At 42.8% G+C, this 18,557-nt stretch overlaps 1 protein-coding gene across 10 annotated transcripts in view; it reads right to left on the bottom strand.

Moving 5' to 3' along the window:
* The window catches only part of RMDN3 (regulator of microtubule dynamics 3), a 103,422-nt gene that overhangs the window by 52,208 nt on the left and 32,657 nt on the right, over positions 1-18,557 (bottom strand). For all 10 annotated transcript variants that reach the window (XR_010600644.1, XM_042849484.2, XM_065593148.1 and 7 more), the window contains exons 8-9: positions 3,701-3,776; positions 3,024-3,101 (exon numbers count right to left, since the gene is read on the bottom strand). Coding sequence is in view for 9 of the 10 variants with exons in the window: in XM_042849484.2 (XP_042705418.2) it covers positions 3,024-3,101; positions 3,701-3,776 (154 nt within the window). In the remaining variant the exon portion in view is untranslated. The remainder of the gene's footprint in view (positions 1-3,023; positions 3,102-3,700; positions 3,777-18,557) is intronic.

Here is an 18,557-nt window from a genome sequence, read left to right as displayed (position 1 = left end):
TCAGCTAGAATTGTCAATGTGATTTCACTTTTAGCAATAGCAAAGTACTTCCAACTCATAAATGAAGGATTGGATGGTCACAACAAACTCTTATTTCTTTTTATAGATACTAAAACTGAATGATAGTATCTCACTCCGACCTTTGCCCTCTTGAGAATTATAAAGCAACCAATACGCTTCTAATACCTGCAACACTTTCTAGCAGAGGCAGAGGAAACACATGCATAGATGTACTGTATGCAGGAGCCTTGGCCAGCCCTGGAATATCCTTGCTCACATCTATGTGTGCTTAGATTGGAGGTGGTTTGTTTCTACTGGAGTAAAGCATGGGAAAAAGAAAGAGCATGAGCTAGTCTGCAATCAGTGCTTTTCTTGAACTATTTTCTCTTCCACTTCCCAGGGCCCCTGCAATGATTAAAGAGCTGATTCAGGGGCAGGAAACTATCCAGAATTCTGATTTTTTTCAGTGTGAAAGTACTACTTTTAGCAAAGTGATTGCGTTTATCTGCCAGCTGGCAGAGATACAGAGGAAAAAGAGGGGAGCAGAATTATGTAATCATTATCACCAAAGCTTAGAGGCAAGAAAGTCAGTAGCTTTCACTCAACATTAATGGTAAGAAAGAAGAGGTCCAGCATTAAAAGCTCTTTACTGATGCAAAGGGCACGTACTCTGTAACAGCAGGAACAACTGGCCTTGCCAAACTGAGCCACCATTCCCCAAGCTCTATTTTAAAAAGAAATCTAGCCAATTGCATTCTAATATCATGGATCCTACTCCTCGACTTTTGATCATTAGTCCTGGACCAGTGCATGGAAAAGGTCTACTTACTCCTGGAGGAATTCTGCACCACTGCGTGTGCAGAATTCATATTAATGCAGATTTCTTTGCTTCCCTTCAGAAAAATGACTGATGGGGAAGCAAAGGGAAGCCCTAAAAGCGGTCACGCGCCCCTCCCCAGCAGCACGGGCATGTCATTTTAGGAGCCTGGAGCAGCTGGCAGAGGTGTAAATCACTGCAGCAGTGGCAGCTGGAGGGGGTGGAGGGGAGAGAAGGGGAAGTAAAGTACACCCCCCATACCCAGATCCCCACGTCGAGCCTCAGCAACCAGAAACCCCCTGCGCCTCACCCCCTGCACCCGAACCCCCACCTCACCAAGCCTCACCCCTGCATCTGGAGCCCCCAAGCACCCAGAGACCCCACTGAGCTGCACCCCCCAAACCCAGACCTCCCCAGCCTCACTCCAACCGGTGGCGCCTATCCTGCGCCGGGCTCAGCTGCTAGTCCTGGCTGGGCTGGACGAGGATGAGGAATGTACTTTCCCTGCATGGGAGCGGCCGAGGCTAGGTCAGGCCCACTCCCAGAAACCTCACTGAATCTACACCCCTCAGACCCTGCTTCTGCCCCCATTGCTCCTCAGCAGCAGGGGGAGGGGTCAATATGCAGGGAGCTGCTCTCCCATCTCCCAACCCTCCCTGCATGCAGATTCCCACCCCTTGCAGACTACCCCCTGCCAAACCCTATCCCCCTGCATCTGGACCCGCCCCCGCCCCGTCAAGCCCCCTGCACTCAAACCCCAACAATCCCAACCCCCATGCTCCTGGACCACTCCCCACCCCCCGCTGAGCCCCAACCAGCTGCACCTGGACCCCCACCTCACCAAACCCCCCTCCCCCAGGCTCCCCCCCTCCACTGAGCCACAATCACCTTTACCTGGACCCCCCTGCAGAGTTCCATTGCCACTGCACCTTGAACCCCCCCAACCAGCCCTGTGCATCCAGATCTCTCCCCACTCCCAACCCGTACTTTCTCACTGAGCCACCTGCACCCAGATTGCCCCACACAGAACCCCTCCACACCTGGTGTGCCTGGCGCAGGGTTGCTAATCCTGCTGAATTGCTTCACCTGCTACTCCTGAGGGGAATTCTGCACCAAAAAAATAAAAATTCTGTGCACAATATTTTAAAATTCTGCAAATTTTGTCAATAAATAAATGTGGAGGCTCCAGCATGGCAATGGGGAACACAGGAGGTGGGAGATCATCTTGCAGCCCTCCTCCCACACTCCGGGACATGGACCTTTGGGGCAGGGACATGGACTTTGCGCTGCATCAGGGTCAGGTGCAGCCTCACTGCACAGTCTGTGTCTGGGGAGGTTGCAAGGTAATCTCCCACCTCTGTGCAGCCAGTGGCCTGTGCTCCCCACTGCCATGCTGGAGCGTCCATGTTTACTTATTGACAAATAACATTTGCAAAAAAATTTAAATTATTGTGCGCAGATTTTTTTTTTTGGAGGGGTGGGGGGCACACAGAATTCTCTCAGGTATATCTACTGGTCTTGAAAGCATTTGCACTCAACATTCCCTCCCACATGATTGTGGTAACTCAGCTCTCATGAGCTGCTTGAAACTGCTTTGAAAAAATGATTTAACAATTAAAAGCTTGGATTCCAAGTGGTAAGATAGTAGAAGGCATTGATTTATAGCGCTAGCAGTTAGAGAGGAAGATTGCTTAAATCACAGGTATTCAAGTGGAAGAATAACTCAGATAGGAATCTGAATGACAAATTCTATGGTTAGGTATGTTGTGCCCTGGCAGGCCTTAAACATTAATGCATTATCTCATTTGCAAGCTGGGATGCCAATCATATGAGAACATTCATTTGTAGTCCTTACGGTATGAAAGATTTCTGAACTTCAAGTATATCACACTTGAGTTAGTGTTTTTTAGCACTGTTCCAGGACTGAATATAGGAAGCCCTGGACCTCCCATAAGGATAATTTTCAATCTATATGTACGAACAGGGAGCTTAGGAAACTAGGCCATTTCTGTGAGGGTGGATTAGGGTTTTCTAATGCAATACGCAAATTCAACAACTGAATAAAATTCCCCTAAGACTTATGGCTGTTGGGTTGAATTCCCCATCATTTTCATGTAAATGGAAGATCATCTTCCAGAGAAGAAAAAGGTAATAAGATTTAGAACATCCAGGAAATCAGGAGTACAGGCTGAAGAAAGCTATTTACCTGGTAACACCACCTGCCCAGAAGATAGTAAGACTTGGGGTCATCTGGTTTCAGGGCAATTGCTTTATCAACATGTTCCTAAAGAAAATCAGAGACAAGAGACAGAATTAACTTATGATAAAATCATTGTAGTCCATAAACAGATTTAGGGGGCGGGGGGAGGGAAATCAGTGACGCAAGTGCCACTGCTGAATAAAAATTATGGCTGGAAAAGTTCTATTTTAAGCAAATATAGTAAACTCAAAAAATGTTGGTTTTCATAGCCTTCAAAAACGGAAGTTATGTATTTGTCTACCAGCATGGGCATCAACAGTGCAGGCCTCCCGCTCATTATTCTGCCAGCATCTCCTAGCCTGGAAGTAGAGGGGCTGCTACCAAGGGTGAAAGGATATTTCTTTTTCCGTGCCCATTCAATCCTTAACTTCTTCGCAAAGTGGTGATGGCGGTGAGATTTTGCAGAGTAAAAACTGGACTAAACAACTCACTCATTTCACACAGGCCAACTCTAAGACTGGACTGTTGTCGTTTTCTTCCAATTCAGGCCACCTACCTTTTGAATCCCTCCATTGGATTCTTATAATTTAGCACATAAAATTCCAAACCAATCTTCCTTGATTCCCATCCTAGAAGCAAGCTCTGAATAACTCGCATATATGAAGCAGCTGCTCTTTACTCACCTTAAAAACATACCCAGCTTGAATACGCTTCTGAATACTTTCATGTTCTGAGAACTGGCCACAAAGAATAGCATACCTACATAGAAACAAGTCCACAAGAAAAAGTCACATATTGTCACAATTCCCAATAATGGTTTAAACTTCTTTCCAAAGATCTTAAAGGGCTTTACAGACATCAGTTAAGCCTCACAACTTTTCTGTGGAAAAGGGAAGTATGATACATGTTTTCCAGATTGAGAAATAAAAGCACGAGAGAATCAGTGACTTGTCCAAGGTGTGCAAACAACTCAACAGCAGAACAGTGACTAGATTTCAGGAGTCCTGACTTGAATCCCCTTCTCAACCACCAGACAACATTTCCTCTATGTAAGAAAGAAGAATAGGATACTTATTTTACAACATGCTCCCTCTTCCCTTGTCAACTAAACACTGTCAAAATACTGGCACTAGGGTAACTGAAGAGTGAATAGCAACACTAACACGTTATTAGGTGGATGACTATCCATGCACAAGCGAAGACGTGGAGCTTGCTGAAGGAGGTATGGAATCCTACTTTGAGTAAAAAGATATTCTTAAAAGTATGCCCACCTCCCTTAGCAAAGAGCACCTCCACACCTAGAAAACAGATAGCAAGCATTTTCAATGATCCAAGCTCAGGCTAGTATAGTTAATAGCTAACATGAAGCCATTTAGTTTATGCCCCAAAACTGTCCCGTAAAGAAGCTAGTAATTTTAGACTCCTCTTATAAACAAACTAACAAAAAAGATGGAAACAAGATTATAATTTCATTGGAAGCCATTTTTCAATAGCTAAAGTTCTATTCGCTCAACTATGCTGATAGATACTCTGCCCTTTCACCTTACCGTCCGAGTTCCTTGAACTAGCCTTGGTGCTGTTAACCCTGGCAGTTTTTTGTAATGCTGTGTCACAAAAATCTTTTGAATCTCTGTTTAAAGTCATGATGAATTTAGGTCGCAAAGCTTTGCTTCCCCTATTGCTCCTGCCCTTCCAAATGCTTGAACTAACTTTTCAAGGTGCCAACTATGAGGCAAAGTAAGTTCTGTCTTCTTTTCTGCTTCTTCCTTTTTCAAATTCCTTTCAGCCACTGCCAGCAACATGCATCTGACTGATGGCACTTCTACATCTACTGCTAGTAACATCAATTCCCAACTAGGAGAGCATGCCAGGCTCCTTCAGTGCTAGTAGAGGGATTAGTGGAGAGAAGGACTGCATAGTCAGAATTCAGGATTGTTCCCAAGATGATACTGTATCGGTTTTACAGAACCTGAGTGTAAGGCATGACCCAATTTTGTACTTTGAACATCAGAATGATAAATGTATAAGTTAGAATTAAGACGTTTCCATACTCTGGTCCAATACCGAAGTTCTGATTTCCATTGCTAATTCCAGACATCAGTAGAGTAATGCCTTATTGGATGGATTCCTAGTCCAAACTGGAAAAGCAGTGGCAGCACTCCGCCACGCTCCACCCAATGGAGATGCCACTCGCAGATGTTTGAAATATGAGTGTGCATATTCTGCTGGGCTCCTTGGGTTTGGCTCCTACTCAGTAGCATATGGATACACCCATGAACAGGGCTGGATTATAATTTAGGAACAAGAGGCACATGCCTAGGACATCAGAATCTGAGCTTTCCCCCCCCCCTTAAAAAAATAAACTAAATAAAAATTCTAGCTCTAGTGGTTGTGAAGAAAAGCTCTGAAATGTGACTACAAAGTGTAACTGATGCAGGCATGTCTGCCTGAGCTTGCAGATAGCTTCCAGCAGAGGGAGGAGCAACAGCTACTAGAGCCAGTGGAAGCCATTTGGTCCTACAGCCACCACCAGAACAGACCATACTCCACAAAGGTTTTGGAGGTCAGGGAACTGGATACCTCTAGAGCCCAGGCCCAGGCCTAGGCCTGTAGAGCTACTAGGCAGCTGATATCTCCAGGCTGCTACCCAGGGGCAGCTATAATCAACTTGCACTCCACTTCCCATGACCTGCTGTGAACACAGATCATAGAAAACTCCACCTCAAGGGTTTGACATACAGCAGGCCCATAGCGCCTGATTGGATCCCTGCCCTATATAAACCCACAGGCATTCCAGGAAGTGTCCAGGCAACAGTGTGAATCTTCTGTAGCTATCATGACTGTTCCTGCTCCTCGCTCTTGAACTTCTGGCTTGATCTCAGCTTGATTTGGACTTTGCCTTCTGATTCTGCCTCTTAGTATTGACCCTGGCCTGGACTAGACTACAAACTCCACTGCTGCTCCCAGCCTGTTTTTCCCCTGCACTGACCCTTGTCCCTGACTGCCCTTGTTGGGATCTTGACACACTGGGTTCCATTGATCCCCTCTGGCCTTTCGACTTCATGGATCATAATGAAGAAAAAAAAAATTGTGGTACTCCTCCAAGTGCCACCCACTCATGGCAGCAAAACAGACTGTGCAGATCTTCATAGTATGGCTGTCCCTCTCCTTCTCACATGTTTTGACGAACATAGTGAAATAGTTAATGTTTGACATTTAAATCACCATTGGGCATCTGAGTGATCATTCTGCTGAGATGAGTGGGGGAACTCATCCTTCTCAGAGATTTTGCAGAGAACCTGAAACACTTGGGTAGACATTGCTGCACTGACTATACCCAGGTCAGATTTTAAAGGTTTTATTAGCAACCATAGAAGCTAAGAATTACTTCATTTTTTTAAAAATTAAGTATGACATTTTGAACAAGATGACAGCCTCAAAACACTCACCTACCCCACCCCGGTCACTAACCCAGTCCAATTAGAGCCCTGTGTGAACTCTGCTAGACAGCTACACAGATTTCAACTTGTGCTGTATTCAGCTGCTAGTATTATTACCTATACCAGGTGTTTTCAATACACGTCAAGGGATTGGACTAGATGACCTCTCGAGGCCCCTTCCAGTCCTACAATTCTATGATTCACCTGACCTAAGAAATCTGTAAACTGTGTTGCTAGAATATTGCTTATGTCAATAAAGTTAACAGAGAATAGAGAATTAATAACGATGTATTAAGAGATCGCTAAACTGGCTCTTGATTACGATCCCAGTATTAAAGACAATTGGCCAAACCTAGCTTGCACATCTTAGCTTTATACTGGAACCTCCTATTCCAAATTGTGCCTTGAGTTGCAGGGGTGTCAGCCTGTTGGTGATTCTTAACTATCTGTAAAGCTATTTCAGAGTCTTCTCATTGTGCCTTTTAGATCTGGAATTCCCCTCCTCAGTCAAGTTTGCAATGCCAATATGGTTTCTGCTTCATCTCTTTCATTTGTTTAATTTGGTTTATTCTTCAATATATGAGCTGTTCATTTTAATTCATTTTGCAAAGTGCCTTGGGATGCACTTTGAGAGGCTGTACAGAACTATAAGAGGATTGACTAAGTGTGATAAGAGACTAAAAAAAAATAAAGAGTTAGAAAAGGGGATTTTCATTTCCTGTAGACATTAGGTAATATCTGAAATACAGCATGAATTAGAAAGTCCCATTTCAGACAGCTGTCTAAGCAGTTCCTGAAATTTTGCAGTATGCCACTTGCAGCACTAATTATTAACCAGAACTGTTCATTAAGCTGTTGACCTGGGTCAAACCACAAGCTTCCACAGTGGTCTCAGCAGGATAATGGGTTCTCCATTTGCTGGGAAATGAACTCCGGGGATCAGGAGTGACTGATACCATAGGCAGGAGAGACACACACACACACACACACGTCTGCCTCCCTACTCAAGTTCCAGAGTTCAGGTCACATGGCTGCTTTAAGACTTCACTTCCAACACTGCACTTTGGCAGACTCCAATTTAAGCAGGACTTTTGCCCTTGTAGGCTGACAAAATGTAAAATATACAGTTCTCCACAGCCCAGCACCTCCAAAGTAGCATTTAGGGGGTCATGCCAACCAAACAACCCCCTTATCTTCCTCAACTGATAGGCCTTTGACATGGCTACACTAGGGTTACCATACGTCCGTTTTTTCCCGGACATGTTCAGCTTTTTGGTAATCAAACCCCCGTCCGGGGGGGAAATACCAAAAAGCCAAACATGTCCGGGAAAAATACCGCCGGCCGGGCACTTCTCCTCCTGGGCTCCGGCTGCTGTGCTCCTCCCCTGACTCTTCGGCTCTATTTAAAAGCCGAGCTGACCAAGCGCTACCGGCTTTGGGCTGCCCCCTTGTCTTCGGACCCTTAGCCGCCGGCCGGGCACTTCCCCTCCCGGGCTCCAGGGGCGCAGGGTCCAGAGGCATGAGGGCTGCCCAAAGCTGGTAGCGCTCAGGCAGCTCGGCGCTTACAGAGCCCAGGAGTTCAGGGAGCACAGCAGCCGCCGGAGCCCGGGAGGGGAAGTGCTCGGCTGGGGGCGCAGGGTCCGGAGGCATGGGGGCTGCCCGAAGCCCGAGCGCTACCGGCTTCACAGTTTGCCGGCAGCCTCCAGACCCTGCACCCCTGGCTGGGCGCTTCCCCTCCCGGGCTCCAGCTGTGCTGGGGAAGCGCCGGCCGGGGACGCAGGGTCTGGGGGCTGCCCGGCAAACCGTGAAGCCGGTAGCGCTCGGGCAGCCCTTTTCGCATGGCTGGGAGGAAGGAGGGGGAATGCGGGGTGCTCAGAGGAGGGGGTGGAGTTAGGACAGGGACTTTGGGGAAGGGGCGGGGAATGGGTGGAGTTGGGGAAGGGCCAGGGCCCCGTGGAGTGTCCTTTTTTTAATTTTTTAAATATGGTAACCCTAGGCTACACTGTGTTGGTGGTTCCTTTCAACACAATGCCAACAGTAAATGTAAAAAACTAAATGGGGGAGGGGAGATGTGGGATCGGAAAACTGTTTCTAATCAAAATGATAATAAAGTGGAACAGAGTAGGTCATTTTATTTTGCCAAGTGAGGCTTGAAGTCTGAAACTCAGATAGGTGACCATTACAACGGGAAAGAACTTTCCTTTTATTTACTTGAACTGCTGTGTACTTTGAAGAGTCATCAACAAATACTTTTACTCCTATTAACATTGCACGAGTCAATATAGCTATGGAAGAATGAGCAGTATTATATTCCTCATCTAACTCACAGGATACAGTACAGTAATTTAGAAGTGCAAATTTTTTAATATTATAAATCCTCCCAAAACAATCTTTGGATCCCTGCCATTTCCCAGGCTGATGAGGTTCAGGAGTACTCTGGAGGCAGGGCTTTTGGCTTTGGGGAAGGAAATTGAGATGGGCATGCTTTGAATCCCTCAGATTTTAAGGAGAGCTACAATCATTCTTCCTAGGATGGGAAGAGTAATGGCAGCAACACAAATGTTTGAGAGTGAAGATTGTAAAAGGGCAAGGGAACAGAAAGTTCAGGAACTCAATAGGGATGGACAAAGCCTACATCAGTGTTACGAGAAGCTGACATAATTAGGATAATTACAATGGGGTTGAAAATTGTGATTTAAAATGCAGTTTTATAACATTAACAACCAGCCATATAAACCTCATTTGAACTCAAATGGATCTTTAAGAAACAAACCCTAGAGAGGTGTTCTATTACTCAGCATGACCGCTTGTAAATCCTACCACACTTGGGAGACTGCACTGGGAGTTCCCAGTACTGCTGGTTACAAGAAGAATTTGAACAGCTAGTAATTAGTGGTGAGTTTGCAGGTCTGGCTCCAGTTAAAGAAAACGCTCACTTTCTTTCTCTCACAAGTTGCTGCACTGGCCAGGTAAAACAATGAGGAAAGAATTATAGTACTGGAACACTGCCAACTTTGTGGAAAATCACATGTCTTCAGCACCACTGGGGATTGCCAAAGGCAGGAAAAATGAATCAGCCAAGTGCGTGGTGAGAAATGGAATATGGAGCAGCTATCCCTTTGGCTGTGCAAGTGCTTTACTTTTTGTAAAGCAAATCAGAGACTTGCTCCTGTGCTCACCCTCTGCAGAGAAGAGGCTATGGCTACACCACAAGGGAAAATTGTTTTAGATCCACATCATTGCTCCATGAGCTGAGCTGTCATTTTCTACAAAATCTTTTATAGCCTTGAACAGTTGAGGAAATAGGACCAGTCAAAGTCTGTAGGGAGACAGACATGCATTTCAGAGATCTTGATGCAAGAGACACCATGACTAAGCTTTATTTTTGTATGTGAGGTTCCACATTGAACCTAATCACAATATATGAGTCAAGGATACCATGTCCATTACCCCCCAGAAAACACAGCACAAAAGGGCCATGAAAGGTAAAAGAAACTGCCCACATGGAGCACCCCCTGCAAAAAGGAAGCTCCCCTCGATAGCGGAGAGTGGCCTCTGCAGCTCCCCAGCCCTGCAATGTAGGAGGTCTGACTGGTATGCAAGCGTGTTCTGGCTATTCTTAGCCTTCCTCAACCTATAAAGGCTCAGGAGAAAAAGCGTAAATTAGAACAGACCCTGGACACATGCTGGGGTAAGGGCATGTAGAGATAAGAGGTCTGGAAACCTTGAGACTCAGAAGTGCATCCAGGATCTTTTATAGACCCGGATGACCATATAAAAATAATTCAAAATTCACTAGATTGTATGTATGGTCATCCAGCAGTCCCCAGCTTACTTGAAGATTTTCTCCAGCAAAACATTTCAGATACTAGCAATTATGCACCTTATCTCCACTGGCAGGATTTTTGCTCAGAACAATTAGGTGTATTCCATGTCTGCTGATTAAAAAAAGCAAGACTGCTTCTCATCCATCAAATCATGACTCAATACCGCTGCCACAACTGCAGCAAAACAACAAGCAAGAGGGTTATTGAAACAATGACTTCACAACCTGGTACTTTGATAAGGAGTCAATACAGTAACTGGATAGCTGTTTGCAGCTGACGCAAGTTTCGTGATTAGGCATTATTTCAATTAAAAGAGTAAGTTTTATACAGACTTCATTTTTTTTTTTTTAACTTACACCCTGCCACCCTTGCCAATTCTCTAGGTCCATTTCACCCTATAACCACCACCACAAGACACACCTGTTTTTCATATCACTAAAGGAAGCATTACTGCAAACAAGTATGGCTCTGCTCTCATGCCATCTCATTTCACCAAGCACAATTATGCTATCATAACAGGACTTGCAGTCATACCACCTTGGGCAGTGGTCCCTTCAGTTCACACAAATGAAGCAAACAGGTCAGTTCTTGGACAGGAACTGAACACCCAGATGTGTTTTAAAAAATGGTGGTGACAATTCAGCGGGTGGTACTAGTCCCCTCTGATTAAATACTGTAACTAGCATGATGGGTACCAAAGGTGCTGGCTTAGGCATGAAAAGTTCTGACCCTAATTAAGGAAATCATATTAAAATGTGTTAACCAACATGTTAAAAAAAAAAAAAAAAACACAACCAAAAATGCCCCCCACCCCCACATCTAGACAGAGACAAAGCCTAGTCTATTCACTCTCTGTACTGCTATAGCTATTTGTTAGATTTCACACACACACAGTCATACCACAACCCCTAGAGTGAACAGTTATATCAGTATGAAGCCACATCTATACTATGGGTGCTACAAGCAGAACAGATATGGAGCTTAGCTATGCTTAGACCCTTCCTACAGCAACGGAAATAATTTTTCTACTGCTGCAGATAATCCACCTCTCCGACCAGGAGAAGCTTGGTCAACAAAGAATTCTTCCATCTACCTAGCCTCAACTAATCTGGGGGTTAGGTCAGCATTTTTCACACCCATGAGTGCTGTAGCTATGTCAATCTAACTGTTAAGTGTAGGCCAGGCCTACGGCACACATATAGCAAAATATATTACTCCCTTTCCTGTATAGAAGTAAATCAGTATAACTGCATCCACACTGGGAGTGGTGTGGGGTTATTCTACTAACTATACTGGTACAGCTAATGTGGTACAATTTGTGTGTTTAGACAAGTCCTTAGACAACAGTTGCATCCAGTGATTTGTGAAGTGGTCCACATTATAGACTTTAAGGTCAGAAGGGACAATCATGATAATCTAGTCGGGCCTCCTGCACATTGCAGGCCACAAAACCTCACCAACCCACTCCTATAATAGACCTATAACCTCTGGCTGAGTTACTGAAGTCCTCAAATCATGATTTAAAGACTTCAAGTTACAGAGAATCCATCATTTACACTAGTTTAAACTTGCAAGTGACCCATGCCCCATGCTGCAGAGGAAGGCAAAAAACCCCAGAGTCTCTGGCAATCCAACCTGGGGAAAATTCCTTCCTGACCTCAAATATGGAGATCAGATCAGTTGACCCTGAGCATATAGACAGGACCCATCAGCCAAATAGCTGGGAAAGAATTCTCTGTGGTAACTCAGACATCCCCATCTAGTGTCCCATCTCCAGCAGTCAGGGGTTTTTTGCTACTGGCAGTTGCCAGTGGGCCATACGCCATTGTAAGCAGTCTCATTGTCTCATCATCCCATCCCCTCCATTAACTTATCAAGCTCTTAACAGAGGAGATCTCTTGCTTACATCAAAAAGTAACAGAATATTTATTTTTAGCTCAATTATAAATATACTTATTAATTAATATTTTCACAGTTGCATGAAATTGGGTGGGGGACGGGAGAAGAGGTGTCAACATCCCATATCAAAATATACAAAGTAAGTATTCTTAATTCAAACTAGTAAATTCTCAAGCAGTATTTTTCTTGCTTTTCCTATCTGTAAGTTGATTATTGTTGACAAATATTGTGTCATTGGGTGTGTGTGTGGGGGGGGGGGGGGGGAGCAATAATTAGGGACATATAACAATAAAAATCTAATCCTTCCAAGCCTACCAATATCATTCTATTTCCAGCCCATACAACTTTTCACAGAAATATTTTACAGTATATGTATGAAGGGATTCATTGTTCTTTATGAAAAGGGCTTTTTCTAATTTTTAAAGAATAAAGACAACACTATTTCCACCCCCCTTGAACATTCGGTGCAGACCAAGGTCTACAGTGCCAAAAAAGCAAGCTTTTCATCTTCATGCTGATGGAGCCACCAAGATTACTCAAAGCAGCAATTCAAGATGACCTGAAAGTGAACCTCCTCCTCAGGAATGAGCAGTGGAAGCTTGCTGTGTATAAGCAAAGTCTACTCCTTTCTAAAAGGCTCCCATCTGGATAAAATAGAAATCAGGGAAATGCTTCATTTGATCAAGAGCTACAAAGATTAAAGCAACAACCTCCCAAAAAATCCCATAAAAGAGGAAGAACAATAATTCTTAGGCTACATTAAAGGCTTGCTGTGGAGAGTCTCTCAACTCAGAAGATAGGAACAAAGCAGTTGTAAGCACCTCAGTATGGATATCTGAGTAAGGCAAACAAACACTGGCTGAGCAACATTTTGTTGCAGGTTAGTATTCAACTAGCACTTCTGCTCATCAGTGTCCTCAATCTTCCATTTTCCCAATTATGTTGGCATAGCATAAAGCTAATTCTATTGAGCATGAGGAAAGGAAGAGTTTTGATGAACTGAAGTGGGAAATTTCAGGAGTTGCCAAGTAACCTGGATTTCAGGAGGAGGGGAGTTGGTTGCAGCCCACAATATGGTTATTTGGAACTTTACCATCACTCAAATAGCTTCAGTTTAGCAGTTTTATTTAAAATTTGCTATGGAGTTTATTGGTAATCTTCTGATTTCACACATCACATCAGACTCCAGTCCCCATATGTTTATAGCAGGCTCCCTAAGAAACAGTCTTGGCATGGTGGCTGAGGGACAGCAAAACAATGATTCCCAACCTCACCTGGCAGGAAACACCCTAAGGTTTCAGTAGTGCGCTTCATATGCGGGCACACTGTCTGCAATGTAATCATATCATAGGAGCGGAAATGGAATTGGGAGAGATTATTGGTTCTTTTCATAATCCAGAAAGCACAATTGAGGAAGGAATGGTATACTAGTCAATTTATTTACTTATGAATCTGCCCTATCCACCTGTGTGGTAGATAGTACATGCTTGATTTTGGTATGAAAAAGTGTTTTTGCTCATTACGAGGTGCTGAGGAATTGATTTTATTCATGTACGCATTAAATCTTGTGGACACGTGAGAAAAAACTCTGCCAACCTACACTATCTGATCCCATAGTCCAGGATTAGTACATTGTTCCATGAAATGAACAGAATAATCACAAAGAACATAGCCACTGCATGGCAGTTTATAGTTCGTTCACTACATTTGTCTAGAACAGACCTGGCTGGCAAATGGAAATCCGTTCCTATTTAAAAATGCCAAATTTTTAACATTTTCATTCCAAATTGATGAAAAGACAAATGCCAAATTTTTCACATGAAAAGATTTCGAGAAAAGTTTGATTTTGGGAGGATCAAAATAAACTTTTGATCTTGCTGGCTGACTGGCTGCTTGCAGGCAGAAAGTGAGATTAAGATCCTTCTAGTTGAGCAGCTGGATTTTTATTATGATTTTCCTGATGGAACACTGAAGGCTTTTTTTTTTTTGGCAAAGTTAAATTTCAATTTTGAAAAAAAGGGCATTTGCCATCAGAAATGTGTTCATGAAATGAAAAAAATGCAGAGGCAACATTTTCTCCCTGTCCAGAGGCTCCCAATATGCCCCTCAACTGCTATTATTTATTCATAATGCCTAGAGTGTACAAAGCAGAACATACAGACAGACATTCCTTGCCTGAAGGGTTTATAATCTATGGTAAACAAACATAACAAGTAAGAACTACATACAATAGGGGGCATGAGGGAAGGGAGGATGAGGATTACAAGGTCATCTGATCACTTAGATTTGCTATGCATGTTTTGGTGATTCGTTTCTCATACACATACAAAGTAAGAGTAAAATACAAATCATCTCCTTTGGCTTCTTGATCAACACCTAAAAAGTTGCTCAGACTTCATTGTTCTAAAGAAAATTACTATTTATTATAGGACCTATTTTCTGAGCCATTTCACATCCACCCATTTACTTACACCCAGCATTGTTCTTATGTTTATATAGAATTCTTTACATTACTTTTAAAAATATGATTAAGCACACCGATTTCCCCTTCAATACCTGAAGTAGACACTTAACCACAAACCATATCCCCTTGTGATGGCAACCCCTCAGAGTCTGTGTTCTGCATATACCTATCTGCCAACTGTATCCACTCCCTCTCCAGAAGTGAGCAGGCAGAGTGCTCAAGTTAGGAGACAACCAGGATGAGGGTGTGCTGGAGACTCTTACGGTCCTCCTGAAAGGTTAGCTCCCTCCCTCTTCACAAGAGATAGTGAGGGCTCTTGTCCCAGAGAGCAACTGATGAGTAACTGGAATCAAGACACTAGCAAATTTCATGAGACATTTGGGATTTGAGGGTGGTGGTGAAGGAAAACAAACCAACATTTACTGCATCAGTAGAACAAAACGTATGCAGCTCTCTTTTCCATTAACGCTATGTGAAGAATAAGTGCACACTCCATAATCCTTTGCCACCAAGCAGGCACACAGAGCCATTTTCCTCAGGGGACAAGTTTGTTCTTGTATGACAAGTATGGTAGCCTGAATGGGGACATATAGGAGGATGGGGACACAAGCATGACTGAGAAGTGGCCTAGAGCAGGGGTAGGCAACCTATGGCACGCGTGCCAAAGGCAGCATGTGAGCTGATTTTCAGTGGCACTCACACCACCCAGGTCCTGGCCACCGGTCTGGGGGGCTCTGCATTTTAATTTAATTTTAAATGAAGCTTCTTAAACATTTTAAAAACCTTATTTACTTTAACATATAACTAAGCTATTGTTGTATGTATAGACTTATAGAAAGAGACCTTTTAAAAACGTTAAAATGTATTACTGGCATGTGAAACCTTAAATTAGAGTGAATAAATGAAGACTCTGCACACCACTTCCGAAAGGTTGCCGACCCCTGGCCTAGAGCACTTGGGTTTCATATGTATAAGTTTACTTGATAAATGTTGTAAAAAAAAAAAAATAAATAAATAAAAAAAAAAAATCACACAAGATTTGAAAGCCCATTGGAGGAGACAATGCAGCCTCTTCTCCCTCCCATAATAGCACACACGGGTATTCCTGTTGCTTAGGAACTGACAACACCCTACAACCAGTGCTTAATCTGTAATGGAAGAGGTGCTGGGGCTCAAGTAATTTTTTAATTAAATGAGCAAGCCTAGAGGTGTGCTTGGGCTCAGCCCTGGCACAAATAAAGCACTCCCTACAAGTGTATGCCTCTCCTAGTGAAACAAACAGCTGATATACCAGGAGCAGAGGTAAATTCTGTTAGTGGTTGAAAACAAATGCTGTCTCTCTCCCCCACCCCCCCATCCCTCACTAAGCTCATCTTTAGAAAGTTCATGAGTAGAGCAGCACTTCTTACTAGCTGTAAAATTACCAGTAATTAAAGATGGGTTGAAATTGTATGAGCCTCTTACTGCTGAAAAATGAGTTCTGGATATGCCACCAAGGTGAATGTGAAACACCAGAGACCAAAAACCAGGATGGATAAAAATCAATGTGTGTGGTTTAAAAAAAAAAAAAAAATAATAATAATAATAATAATAATAATAATAATAAATCAAACATTTTTTCGATTTAAATTGGATTTTTTTTTATAAAAAGCTTTGAGGAAAACATCTATCTAAAGATAGTTTTAATTAAGATACATTATAGCTCAAAGATATCTCATCATGGAATAGGGATTATAAATTCTATTTCTGTAGTATGAGACAATATATTCATGAAATGTTTAAGAAAAGTTTTGTAAATGAGTTCCAATAGTTCACGGATTAGGGACCCAATCTTATGGGGTTCCAGGGGCTTCTGTATAGATTATTTAGGTTAATCTTTCTATCTACCCAATGGGACTCAGTGCTCAGTCTAGAAGATACCATCAGAGATGCTTAGTTTTGCAGTTCTCAAACTGTGGATTTGTGTCTCCAGAGATAACATGCTTGTTAACAGCAAAAATGTTTTAAAATAAATGAATGAATTATATATAGAGGTGAGAAATAACAGACCTCAACCCTACTGTCCCTCTGCAAAGTTATGTACACAGAGTCAATCCCTTTACCTCTCTCTAAAAGTGCAAAGTTTCAATAAGTTCAATGAATAGAAGATTGTTGGGGGCGGAATAGATCTGGACAAGGAGAAGAAGTCTGGAGATAAATGTGAGAAGTGAGGAACATATGCTTATTTTGTTAAAATATTATATGTTTGCTGTTGAAGAAAAAAATCCAGAATACTTAAAGTTGTTTAATATTTGGAGGATTTTCTTGCCATGCTGTATTAGGAGGAGAACATCACCAGACAGACATTTAAATTAATGATTAACCTGTTGAACTGGAGGTAGTTCACCTCCCAATGACTTCATAAATATCTGCTTCAATTACCTTTGGTAAATGAAATAATGAAACAATCATTCATTTTCTGATATAGCTGTAAAACTAATCTGAAAAGTTTTCAAAATAAATCACTGTTTAAAAATGTATAGTGTGTACCTTTATAAAAATGAAACCTACATCTATCTCTGAGTTGTGAAGAATATGGATTAAGGTTATAACAACCAACAAGAATGTACTTTTATGTAGAAATCTATGATTAAATCAAGTCTTTCTGACTAGTGATTTAAATCAATTTGATTTAAATCAAATCCATCCTGCCAAAAACTAGCTTCTAATTTGTGAGTTAATCCTGTGCTAATGAAAAAGGAGCAAGGAAACGAACGGCATAAGTCTGAGCCAGATGGTTGGCCTCATACTTACATGATGTGCTTATTTTGGACAGCCAATCATGGCAAATTGTGCAAAGCCATGCATTGCTTTTTTGATGTGTATGGATAGTGGCTGTACACTGCTCCTGCTCCTCCTCCCTACAGCTGGAGCTCCCTCTCTGAAAAGGCCCTGCAGGCACAAAGGAAGTGTGAGTATTAACTTGGCTGAAACCAAATTAATTTCATTTGTGCCTTAAACCAGGATTTGAATCATGGTCACGAGAGGAGACACGCTAACATACCGGCCCTCTTCACCTCCTTTGCTCTCCAGCAGTTCCATTTTGTCTTAATACGGATAAAACAAATTCCAACCAAAGGGTTCAAGATTTAACATATGCAAGATTTAGCAAAGATGGGGTGAATTTTGAGCCAATCCTGGATCTGTGGGCTTAAGGTCTCTAACTAGATTGGGGGGGAAAAAGGAGGGATCTAGAACACAACAGAAAAAAAGTTAAAACTTATGTTGTAAAAGACACTAATATTTCCCTCCTCCACAATAGTCAGTTACAAGCCTAGATTCAACTAAAGCTGCTCTAGAATATATTTTAGGTAGTAACTTCATATCTATTCAGTCTCCCATTTTCCTCCAGACACTCCCGATTTCAGTGGACCCTGTCATGGACCAATAAGTGGATGCCTGGATCTTCCAGGGAAACAGGGAGACTTAACAGAAACTGCCGACAAGATGTTCTACCCACAAACATTCGTCGTCTGTGTGATCTGAATGTTTCTGGGTAGAGTATCACACCAGTGTTAAGGGAATGTAAAATGCTGCATAAAAAAAAAAGGCCATTTCCAGTGAACAACAAGTTTTTATTAGTTCCTGGGTTTTGTAGGACTATGTTACATATTCCTGAGTACTGCTGACTGGCACCTTTACTATTTACATTCTGGTATCTCTCAGAAAGTCTCACAGCATGAACACTGTGTGGAAGAATGCCTCACACCTCCTTTGTGCATGAAGGGCCTTTCAGAGCCACAGCTCCAGCTGTAGGGGAGGATCAGCAGGAGCAGTGTACAGCCACCATCAATGGCATGGAATGGTAGGGCCTAGAGATAATTTCTGTGACTACAATCCCAGCTTTCAGTGAGCCGGACAAGTGGGTCTG

Source organism: Chrysemys picta, chromosome 4, assembly GCF_011386835.1.
Source record: "Chrysemys picta bellii isolate R12L10 chromosome 4, ASM1138683v2, whole genome shotgun sequence".
NCBI lineage: Eukaryota > Metazoa > Chordata > Testudines > Emydidae > Chrysemys > Chrysemys picta.
The sequence above is the reverse complement of the archived record's forward strand: the minus strand, read 5'-3'. Positions and strand labels throughout refer to the sequence as shown.